The sequence below is a fragment of the Chaetodon trifascialis genome, chromosome 9, assembly GCF_039877785.1.
Source record: "Chaetodon trifascialis isolate fChaTrf1 chromosome 9, fChaTrf1.hap1, whole genome shotgun sequence".
Lineage (NCBI taxonomy): Eukaryota > Metazoa > Chordata > Actinopteri > Chaetodontiformes > Chaetodontidae > Chaetodon > Chaetodon trifascialis.
In genome coordinates this window covers 5,837,706-5,849,964 of record NC_092064.1, presented here as the reverse complement: position 1 = coordinate 5,849,964, position 12,259 = coordinate 5,837,706, and the positions used below count along the sequence as shown (strand labels likewise).

General features: G+C 42.8%; 1 protein-coding gene across 2 annotated transcripts in view; it reads right to left on the bottom strand.

Moving 5' to 3' along the window:
• Positions 1 to 11,909, bottom strand: part of LOC139336333 (unconventional myosin-Ic-like) — a 52,791-nt gene extending 40,882 nt beyond the window's left edge. Inside the window, exon 1 of one of the 2 annotated variants that reach the window (XM_070970401.1) lies at positions 11,728 to 11,909. In XM_070970401.1, the coding sequence (XP_070826502.1) occupies positions 11,728 to 11,817 (90 nt within the window). In that variant the 5' untranslated portion in view covers positions 11,818 to 11,909. Of the gene's footprint in view, positions 1 to 6,491; positions 6,657 to 11,727 lie in introns of those variants that run through there. The other variant, XM_070970400.1, reaches the window with a different exon arrangement.
• Positions 11,910 to 12,259: the final 350 nt, after the last annotated feature.

Sequence of the window (12,259 nt, the reverse complement as noted above, 5' to 3'; positions counted from 1 at the left end):
GGAAATATAGTTAAACTAGAGTTTATCTGTCTATAAAGGGTTGGGTAGTACAGGCAAAGGAGAAGCATTTTTGTTTATTCGTTTATTTGTTTGTGGATCCCCATTAGCTGGACCAACAGCTAGTCTTCCTGGGATCCACACTCACAACATAATACAAGAAGTATACAAACAAGAATACAGCATTTATTTGGTGATTATTTCCACCTGCCGAATTGTATTGAGTGGGTTCTGGTCTGAAAGTGTTCCAATGTGCTCCAGAGTTCCACATCAATCCACCATAAACACACACAAACTGTGACACACCATACACACCACTGTTCCAACAAACACTGAGATTTGCCTTTGGTGTCATATCACAGCACACAGAGTGAGTGGGTGTGTCTCAACACTGACAGTGGAGTTAGGAAGCAGTTGGAAAATCACAGGTACCCAGGAGAGGAGCTGACATAATTACAGTTATGATATAGTCCAGGATCCAGAGGGCTCAGGTCAGTTTGTCATGATTACAGGGATGGATGGTCGCGGAGGACGGATGATCACTGAGTGTACACTGATTGTACAAAACATACAAGACGCTGAACAGGTGAATGCAGCACCTTCATGGAGGGCATGTTAGCTCCATAACTGAAGGTGGTCCCAACATTTTGATCACTAAAAGGTACATTTACTAGTGTCTTAGCTCTATTTTGGGATGGTATACACAATTTACTTTGCACACTGCGGGGGTAAGGAGAGTGGGTTTTTTCATTTTTATTCCTCAGGCCACCTATCTTCAACTGTGTGTGGGCAGGGCTCGAATACAATGACTTATATTAATACTAGGTATTCAAATAAACATCACAGGTTATTATTGTGCATGGGTTAAGGGCTAAAGTTATGTCCAGTGAGTTTGTGTAAAATTAAAGGGTGGTACTCTTTAGTCCTTTGTAGGTGTTCTAATGTCCTGCTAAAATACCCAGAATGTTACAACAGGATTACATGAACCTATTAGACAGAACATCGCCTAAACAGGCCCAGAAGTTTAGACACACACATTCCAGCACACACACAAACTCACAAAGGGCTCCTCTGCTTCTGGCCTGAAGATGTACAAGAGCAGTTGAAATGGGATTACCAGATATCTTGTATTATCTAGTTAATCTGAATGAGGGTGTGTGTGAGCGTGTAGAGTGGAATAGGATTACCAAGTGAGCTAGTCAGCACTGTGGTAAGTAAACATGAGTGAGCAATTCTGTCCTCGGCTGACCGACTTCATCCGGTCACACTAGAATGAGGGATGAAGGCAGTCAAAGAAATGGACAGTAAATGGATTAAAGATGTCCTTCAAGGGTTCCTTGAATGCATGACCAAAGGTACACGCAGTTCTCATGCAAAACCACAAGAACAAATTCATGTATACCAATGTCCTGATCAGGGTTAAATCCCTTCCACGACTTCCAGTATTGCATGTTTGTGTTCCACTCTGGATTACCACAGAAATAGACAGATGTCTACAACCTCAAGTCAAAGCTATTTGAACTGCAAGGAATCTAAAACTGTGACAGCAAAATGAAAAAAGGCAGTACATTATCGAACGTTTATAAAGCCTTCGTCATAAGCATTCATATCCAAGTCATTTGAGGACTTCCCAGCTCCTGCAGTCACAATGCATGTACAAAAATGGCAGTGAAGCTGGCATGGATTTTGACTCATTTCCAGCCTGGTTTCCAGTCCCACAGCAGTCAGGGCTGTAATGCTGAGGAGAAGCAGGATTCAGTCACTCATAACGTTTATTCCCAGCAGGGCGGGGCTCACTCTACCACTGGGCTAGCTTTGGGATTTGGAAAAGAGTTGCATGGAAAAGCTAGAGCAGCTGCCCACAGCAGAGAGCTAAAACTAACCAGGCACACACACACACACACACACACACACACACACACACACACACACACACACACACACACACACACACACACACACACACACACACACACACACACACACACACACACACACACACACACACACACACACACACACACACACACTCCAAGACTGTGACTCATCAGCACACAGGTAACACATAGTCTGAATCATCGCCAGACACGTACCCTTATTACTTCCTTTCTACAACACCCTCTTCTTACTTTATATGAAAACTACAAAAAAAGTTTTGGAATAATTTCTAACTGATAAATGATCACCTTAAAACCCTGCCCTGAATATAAACATAACATTTATGTATTCATCTGTTCGAGCCCTTTCAGCTGTCCACTACCTCTCGTCATACTGTATCTGTATCTCTGTGTCTCCTGCTGTCTGTCTGGCTAAACCAAGATCAATAGTAAATCACATCCAGTGTCTCCACAACATTCCCATCTAGATGTCTGACTCAGCTTCCCATATACTCGCAGTCTCTATCAGCAGTAGTCATCAAATAAACAACCGACTACACATACCACCAACATTACCAACTGAAGCTTGTTTTATTCACTCAATGTAATTATTTCTTAACCTGACCTTTTTTACATCAGTCTAATTTTACTATCATCAGCCTAAGACATAAAATCAGGTTTTTTCCCCTCCATGTTGACCCATGTCTTAAGAAATGAGTACAAAGGCCATGAATGCACTCTGAGTTGGAAACTGCTCTTGCATTAGGACCTTATCGGCCCTATTCCTGGCTTAGTCTAGTGTGATATCTATGTTTAATGTTATCAGAGCAACATGTCCAAAGCCCTGACCATATCTTAATGCTTGGGTTTATACTGTAGCCACAGATGCCAGGTTTTAAACTAGCCATATCTAGCATAATGTGTTTGACAAGGTACAGCTGTATAACCCATGACTGAATTTATACATAAAGTTGTACAAATTAGCAGTTATTTGGTCTGTATGACTTTGGGCTCTTCTCCCATTCCTCCCTGCTTTCTCTTCTTCCATTAAAATGACATACACTGCATTGAAAGAATATACACTCCATCTTCAAGGAATAGGAAATACCTCTATTCACTTTCTCACTGACAGATTCATGAGAGGATTAATAACACTCTTGTGTCTGTATGTTCAATATGAAGCTACAGCCAGCAGCAGGTTAGCTTAGTTTAGAAAGAGTGGAATGAGGGGGGAAACAGTAAAAAGTCAACAAAAGTTACCCTATGAGCACCTCTTAAGTGCACTAATTAACATGTAACTTTGATCATTAAATCCATTCAAAAACCAAGCTAAGATTGGCAGCCTGGACTGGCAGCATCCTGCTCTGCCAAAAGTGGGATTGGTGGAAAATCTTCAGCCTGGCACTTAAACAGAAAGTTCTGTTAAAGCTAAACTAAAGCTTTCAGCATTTCCAACAATGGTGGACAATGCAAGGGTGATAGAATTCCTTATATTTGAAAAAGCTACACATGAATAAATCCAAACCACCTTTGTGCAGGCAGCCCAACCAACAAGTAGAAATGACTTGTTACAAGGTCATGATCTCTCACCGGCTTCCCAACCCTGGCAGTTGTGCTGACATACGGCTTCTTGGAACTGAATCCTGGGCTCTGTGGTGGTGGCAGAGTGTTTTGCCCCTTTCTTTCATTTGTGTGTGGTGTAAACTTCCTTCGGTATGACAAGTGTATCTCTAGAGGCCATATTATTTACTGACAAGTTTAATATGATGGGTCACATTGAAAGGTTGTAAAAGTGGAAATAAATGCCGCAATGAGTATTTCCTATAACACAGTTCAAGTACATGAGTCTGTGAGTGTGTATGTATGTGTGAAAGTCCTTCCTGTTGTAAAGGTGGTGTTGAAGGTCTGGCTAACAACCAGGCAGTCAGGTGTATCCTTTGGGTTCCTCCCAGGATCCCAGATATTACATGACCAGGAAAACCTTCACCCGATCAATGGTAGGTCATATATCCGGCCAAAAAAAAAAAAGTGGAGGGTCTCAAAAGTCAGTCCAAGTTCTTGAAATCCCTGAGCACATTCGATTTTATCATGATGTAATTTACTGGTTCACTACTTCAACAGATGCATAGTCTGTGAACTACTGAATCTGAAAGATGAGGAATCTGCCATGAAGGAATCTACTAACTCTGATAAGAAGGGGGGCAAAGTAGGACTGGGATTTGATCAGATAAATGGCTGAAAAACAAGCCAGGGCAAATAAACCAGTTTCCTCAACCTGTGAGACTTTAGAAGCTGGAGGAATAAAATTAAAACTGGGCAAAAGATGCCCATGAGCCTTTGTGTTTGATCATTCTAACATTATCTTAATTATGTCAAGTATACACAAAGCCATTTCACAAGCCATGTGTCTTTTCTTACATAAGTACACGGAGGCAAAGAGAAAATGCCTAACCATGCAGGAACAGACTGACATTTGGGGTAAAACTCATTCTAACCCCAAACCACCAAACACCACTCTCACCACAATTCTGTCACAGCCACGAACCAGAAATATCACCAGAAACCCAGCCCATCAAGATTAAAACAGACTCGTACCAAAGCACTGAGGGAAAAATCAGCCTTAAAGCATCTGCATCACATCAGTCCAATGGAAAATGCAGCTAAATAAATCTCACCAGGGAGTATACAACAGGGGAAACAGCTTTGGAAAAATGTATTGACAACAGCACATTGACGTGTGCTTTGTGCCAAACTGGATAATCATGCAGATGATGCATGCTGAACACTGTGCATTTTGTCCTACAAGCCTCCGGTGTTCTGAAGTTGGACCTATACATTACAGGTGAAAATGACCAATGTGCCACACAGCTGTCTTTGCTACTCTGCAGCCTTGCTTCAAAACCAATCCTCTCCAACAACAAGCTGTCATTTAGAGGAGCTTACATCAAATTTACAACACATCTTAGTAGCAGCTGCAGCCAACCAGTGACTGCTGGGAGGTCCTGTCCTCCAGGTGACCTTGAAGCAAAAGGTCAGCTGCTCTCAGCAGTTTGACCTCTGAAGCAGCCTGCTGCTGATTTCCCCACACTTCTCTCTTCTGGTTTCAATCTGCATGTGCATCTTCCTAATATACAGTACAAGGCTATTTTGCTTTTGGGTAATCCCCCTCATTATCAGGATCCGCATATAATAAGGCCAAAACAGACATAAAGAGTGGTGAGATGAAATGAAATGATGAAATGACAAAATAATCTCAGTTACCAATTATCTGCATATCTGTAAATTTTGATTGTTATTGTCATGTCACTATGTTCAGTTAGAGCATCCGACGAGGATGGATTCAAACATCAGATTAGGTTTCTTTTCCATTTATATTGCTCATTCTCATGTTGAACATGGCATGGACAGGCTGCATCTTGTGCCAGGTGCTTCCTGCTTGTTTACATAATGTGCAAACCACACACACGAATACAGCAGGTGGACAGGCAGGTTGGCTTCACTGCAAAGACACTTTCACAGTCAGAGCCACGCAGCTGAGACATATTTATATCAACAATAAAGTACATAGACAATTCTATCAAACTGACCGATGTTGGATGGGGATTTGGCATTTTAAGGAAAACAGTCATGTTAGCGGTTGATATGTTGGAAATGGTTAGCAACCATTCATTTCCACAGCACTGATTATGGCTTCTGCTCACACACACATGTTCCCTTGCCTCCTGACATGGCCACATGCAGTAAGTTCACAGCAGCTCTGAACTCACAGGTGTCAGGTTAGCTATTTAATCAACTGTCTTAATCTATGTCTGTCTGGTGTCTATAAAAAGACAACCTGAGGGATTTTAAGTTGTAGGCTCCACGCCAGACCAGTACGTGGCTAAAAGTTCACGACGCTGTCAGTCCGCTGGCTCCACAGGTGACGCTAACTGACACGTAAAAGAAAGCTGAACCAGACTTCATTCAAAAGATACCAACATTTTCTGACATGTTCTTTGCTTGGCGCTACTGGGCAACAAACCGGAACACGTAATCAGAAATCATAGATACCATTACTTATTTAAACCGGAATACGCCCATTACATAAAACACCGAGGTTTTCAACCTCTGCACCTAACGTCAGCTAGCTAACCTTTGCGGCACCTCAATTCAATATGTTCGTGGTGGAAACTATGGAGTAAGTTAGCGGTGAAGAAGTCGTGTGAACGCTTACGTTAAATATTGTCAAAGTCACTGGGAACTGTCATGTTGAACAGATGCAGAACTAAGAAATGGTTCCCACTGATTTATCACTGGTCTTACTGTGTAATTTACCGAGTAAGTGAGTTACCAACAGGCTGTACAGCATTAAACTGACACATTTTTGAATGGCATTTGGCATCGCGTTTTCTCCACATGGCACGCATCAGGGCTTTCCACCCACTCACTCAAACACGCTGCAATGTCACAGATTAGCCTGTAGAAACTTGACAAATGTCACAACCGTAACTCATACACCACCCCTGCCATTACGAGTAACGTTAGCATAAACGAAAGTTAGCTGCTATCAGCGTTACAGTAACGGTCAAAGAAGGCGCCGAAAGCAGACTTTCACTAAGTTACTACCAAAAAACATACCTTCAAACAGCAGAGTTCAAAAACGGTGTCTTGTCTCTTTGACTGACTTCTTGTCGTCCACACAGAGTAACGTCAGTGTAGATATTTGTCTCAGTCCCTCCGCTGTGCGTGTCAGTCCGTCCGTCAGTGACGGTGTCTGTCAGTAACGTAGGTAACGTTCAGGACAGTGCGGAGTCTGCCGGGTTCCTCCGGACCCTCCCACCACTCCCAGTCCAGACCTGCGCTCCACTGAGGACTCTGCGGGCTTCTCCCGCTCTGCAGCACCAGCTGAGGACCTCACCTCCACTGGTTCAGCGATTTATTCATTGAATCAGTCATATTAATATGTCAGTGGTGAAAGGACAGATCATCGTGTTCATTTGAAAAAACGGACAAGTTTGCGGTTTGTCGGGACTCAGTTCCCCTAAACCCCCTGTGGGAGTGGTGTGGCAATTCCCCCTTCCTCCTCTTTCACTGAAGGGTAGCGCAGCCTTGTAATACCAGGAAGTCCACCAAGAAAGGAACCCACCCCACAGCTTCTGCATGAGTGATATGGTTTATTTTAGCCGAGCCGCGCACCGTGGCGTCATTGTTTTCTCTACAAACACCTCATGGCGAACGGCCTCGGCGGCCCTTTCACCTTCTTTGCCTAAAAGACAGAAAAAGGCAGCTGTCTTCAGATCTCCCTATCCTCCACATACCTTGAGTAGTCCTGTAAAAATAATGTGCCATGCTTAGATAAACCAACGCGTGGAATAAAACACACAGCCACTCCATGAGAGGCAGAAAAGAACAACTCGGCACCTACTCGTCAAAGCCAAACTGTACTTGAAAATGTAGGTATTTATTTTTTGATACTAATCCACAAACTGACGCATCTGATTGAGCTCCAGTTAAAGCCCTAAACCAATCACTGAAATCCACAGAAAAAACAAACTTAACCTCAGCACCTTACTGCTACACTGACTGATACATCCCTGCAGCGCACGGTGCGCACAAAGAGACAACACATCACTAAAATAACCACATATTTGAACGGAGTTTGGCGCCGCCGCCAAGAATTCATCTTTCTCTTCGATGCAGAATAGTTCAGCGGCAAGTTACACCACAGTGGTGTTATCAGACGCCACGGCTGCACCAAACTGCTCTCAGAACAGTTTCAGAGAGCTCTCGTCCCCTCTGCCGTCAGTGAGGCCGCTACTGCACCTCCACAGCGCAGAGCCTCCTCTGCAGGAAGGAGCTCTCCTCTGCAGGACAGGCCCGCTACAAATGTGCCGAGACACGATGGATTATAGTTTTGGCCTGCAAAGATTTTCTTATTAATAAATTTGCTGAACTCTTTTGTGTTCGTACTGTGATGCTCTACAGGTTAATAGGGTTAATGATTTTAACTCTCGCCATGGAATCACCAACTCTCATTTCTCACTTCATAAATCATTTAAAAAAAAATAAAAATCTAATTCTTGTCTTGTTTTTAGGAATAAAATGTTTTCTTAATCAGATTATGAAGGTCATATGAACAAAGCCTCTAGAAAACGCTTCAGAATATATACATATATAAGTGCTGCTAAAGTGGAGATTTCTGGCTCAGTGTGAGAAGAAACGGCCTTTAAAGATATATATAGTAAAATTCCATTTCAGTTTTCAGTATGTATCACCACAGAAGTTTCTCAGTTGACTTCAATTACAATTGTTTTTTGTTGTTTTATTTATTATGTGTTCATTTGCATAAACGCCCAGAAAAGAAATCTAAACTAAAATGAACCTAAATGTGTATTTTTGATGTTTTCTTTCCACTAGTCTGAAAGAAGCAAAATGTCCCCATAGCCAACTTGAAAAACACACTTTCAACTTATTTCACTCTCCAGAATTCACAGTGACAGAACCAGCTGTACCACCAAAGTATGCAGAACAATGGTAAAATTATTAGAAACACTGAGGTCATAGATTCAATTCAACTCTCTCTGATCCCTATATATTGAATAATTTGAATTTTTATGTTTATTCAAATGAGATGTGTTTTCTGTGCATATCATTTCCCAACATGAAGGTCTACTAAATTATTTACTCTTATTTTTTTTTATTGGTCTCAAAGAGTCACATTTCAAGATAATAAAAAGTAAAATTAGCCTATTAAATCTGAAGAAAATGTCATTGTATAATACAAGCCATTTTTAAACCTGAAGCTAAATGTGCGGAGGTCATGAGTCCGAGTCCTCAGCAGGACTCACAGCTTTGGTAGCGTGCAGCTGTTTGGGCTCCCTCACATCACGACCTTTGGAAGTTCAACATGCTGTGTACAGTATGTCAAGAAAGACAGAAGACAGCTTCTCTGTTATTGAAGATATTATTGCAGAGTTATGCAACACGTGCCTGTGTGAAGGTGACCTCTACCAGCCGGTCAGCTGGCTGTCAATGCCAGAGCAGGACTGTAATATGGCTGCATTGCCAGAGGGGGGAGTGATCGATTCAGCCTCGACTGGCCCACAACCGCTGGCACTCACTGACACACACACTCAACACACGCAGGTTGTATCCTGTTGACAAGTTAATGTTAGACAGAAAGACTGGGCGGCCAGGGCGGTCGTGATGCTGACCCCCCCAACCCCCCCACCCCCAACCCTTCACCCTCCCCACCCCACTTCTTTGGAACCAAAGCAGGAAACAGTGCAATAACAGCCACATATCCATACTTTTCATTAGCTTCAGAGCCAATTATCTCCACATTTTCTCCATCTAACTTACCAGAATGTCACCTGACTTTAGAGTGTTGTTGAAATTGCCATTGTATGATACAGGGAGAAGAAAGCTTGTCATCCAAGTATCCGGAAACTAAATTGGCTTTTTAACCCCTGCATGATTACACCAATCATTGTCCCTAGAAATCTAGTGAAAATAAGAAGATTACAGATATTTGATGTCAAACGACACGCGCAGGCTACAGGGTCTTGGTCAGAGCTTAGAAAACAATTAATACCCCTGACACACACACCTTTCACACACATCCAGAGATGCAGGGTGATTTGACCTTGGAGGAATGTGGGAAAGGGAAGAAATGAAGCTGTGTACTGGAATGTCTTTGTCGTTTCCTCCAGTCCAGGCTACAGTACATTCCACACCTCCCTAATCATCACTGACCGGCACACAGCGGGCTGCATGAACCACACCACATTCCTCTTACTATACATCGGAATCCTGTGTCGGCCCACGCTTTACTGTACCGAATGATGCCTTATACCATGGGAAGATTGATTTTAAAAAGCCCACACCCTTCATTCCTTAGCTCCTATATGCAGAGGTATTAGACATCAGCTGTCTTTGTTACTACCCTTGGACATCAGCTCAAGTATGTAACACATGTCAAAATGCTTTACTGCAGTGAATGTCTCTTTTAATTCCTGCATGGAAGCATCACTAAGGCGAAACTGCAGAGGCTGCAGGCGGGGTCAAGCAGGGTCCTAACAGGGCGACCCTATTCCCATCATTAAAAATGAGTGTATCCTAATTTCCATAACAGAATAAAAAGAATGGTCAGAATCAAAGCAGCACAGGCTGAGATGTCCTGACCTGTGTCCCCAGTATGTCAAACTCCAAAAATACTGCTTCCTGTACTTCCCATAATGCAACACTACCTGCTTGTTAAACTGGTATGTAATACAGGCTCTCTGTTAAAGGCCTCAAAACTTTATAAAACTCCTCCAGAAACACAGAGGACAGTTTTCACAGTCCAAGCAGAAGTCCTCACTGATTAAAGTGACTATTATGTATAAAATTGGCAGACTTTTATTTTGAACATGATCTTCTAATTTCCTCATTTGGTGCACTAACTGTCTCTAAGCATGCTCAGTCATCTGTAGTTAGTAATTTCCCACATTTCCCAGAACCCCTGTGAGCAAACTCCAGCTCTCAGTTAATGCTAGTGATGTGGGAGTCACCTTGTAGGTAGTTTGGGCAAAGTGGGGCCTCAAAACTGCAATAACTGATTGCTTGGCCACTTGAGGACAGCAGAAACCAGCTGACAACTGACAACAGCACTGACAAATTATCATGTCTCAAGTTGACACGGCAGCCATGGCCTTGTTAGCAAATACTTCCTAATTCACACGTCCAGCAGGCACAGAACAACAATGGCATTCATTTGGAGTCGTGTTTCTGTCCACCAGACAAATATAAGTCCTGTATTCTTCACTTGCTTTTTAGCTCTTGCTGCTGCTGGAGAGGACGATGCTGAGAGCGCCGAGAAGGAACCAAAACAATTAAGTTGTTAACCTCACAACCAAAACAAATTCCAAATGCCAAAGCACTCTGTAGAGCCGAGGAGAGGTGCACAGTGGTAACAGGTCTCTATGGGTTGTCACTGTGTTCACATCATATGTTATTTGACTCCATGGTCAATATAAAAATATTGATTATAAAAGCTTTAAAATGCAACAGCCTGTGTGGCTGCATTGGATTCTGGTCTGTTGAGGCTACAGCTGGTGGAGAAATGAGTACTTCTGCTTCTTCTGTATAAATATTGACCCAAAATGTCATCTCTGTTATTCATTCTGTGGGATTTCAGACATTTTCTGCTGTCAAACCCAACTGTAACATCACTGAAAATATCTTGCTGTGACATGAAGTTGTCTGTATTCGTTCAGTTATTGGTGGGAATAAGGAAATTCACACCTGCGTAGATCCTTAAATGCACTGTGCTTCACCAAAGGGTGTTGCAGGAAAGACAAATTTAATCTGGAATATGAACTGATTGTTTTTATCTGGCCCCAGCAGGAGGATTCTTGGTTGTTGTTGCACAGTCCTTTGATCTGTGACAAGTCTAGATATGTAGCATGGATTTTGACTTTGCATAAATGCCATCCTGTTCATCAATAAAGTGTTTATATCATATTCTCAAAGAGTAGAAGTCTGCAGAGGCAGCCCATTTTAACATGTATAATTAACTATGAGTAATGCTTCTTATAATTCTCAGAGCACCACTCAGAGGCCAACGGGATTTCAACTTATTTACTAACCACAGCTGGTCTGATTTATCAATGTAATTTACAAGACAGACGGTATACGCTGAAGCAAATTACAGTTCTTAAAATATGTAAATGTTTCTCAACTTCATCCCTGTGGGAGATGAACCCTATAACCTCAGCTGTGTCAGCATCTATTTCTACCCACTGAGCTGCATAAAACCCTTCGGAATGAAGGACGAGTGGAAAAATCTGACTCCAGATCTGGCCTCAGACCTGGCCACAGTGTGTGAACTGACCTTGCAGTTGTGGCAGTAGTTTTCTCCGTTCTTCCCTGGAGGAAGGATGATTTCCCCTGTCGGGATCAGCTGGATCCTCAATTCCATCATTGTCTGTTTTTTGTTTTCCCCGTTGGTTTTCTTAAAGTGAGTCCGTCCTGTTTGGTCCTGGTCGTTCCTCTCACACTCTGACAGGAGCGTCTCTCCTCAAGTCCGTTGGTAAATCTGTAGGTCAGGCAGAAGGAGAATGTGCCGAGTGATGCCTGGAAAGCAAAGACGTAGATGTCAGAAAGCTTTACTCTCATCAGAGATATGTGCGAGTAGACCATAAAACACTCCCCTCCACTCAAGTGGGAACTCTTACTTGACAGAGAAATTTTACTTCCTGACACGAAGATCAGAAAGCGGAAAGCAGAGTTTCAAACACTGGCGCAGAAGATTTGCAGCTGGGGTGTTACCTGTTGTGGAGCGGAGAGTCACAGTGAGGCCAGCTTCCCCTCACTGCAGCCAGAGGATGTTGCCTCTCCAGTTGAGGGATCAGGGAGAGGATATG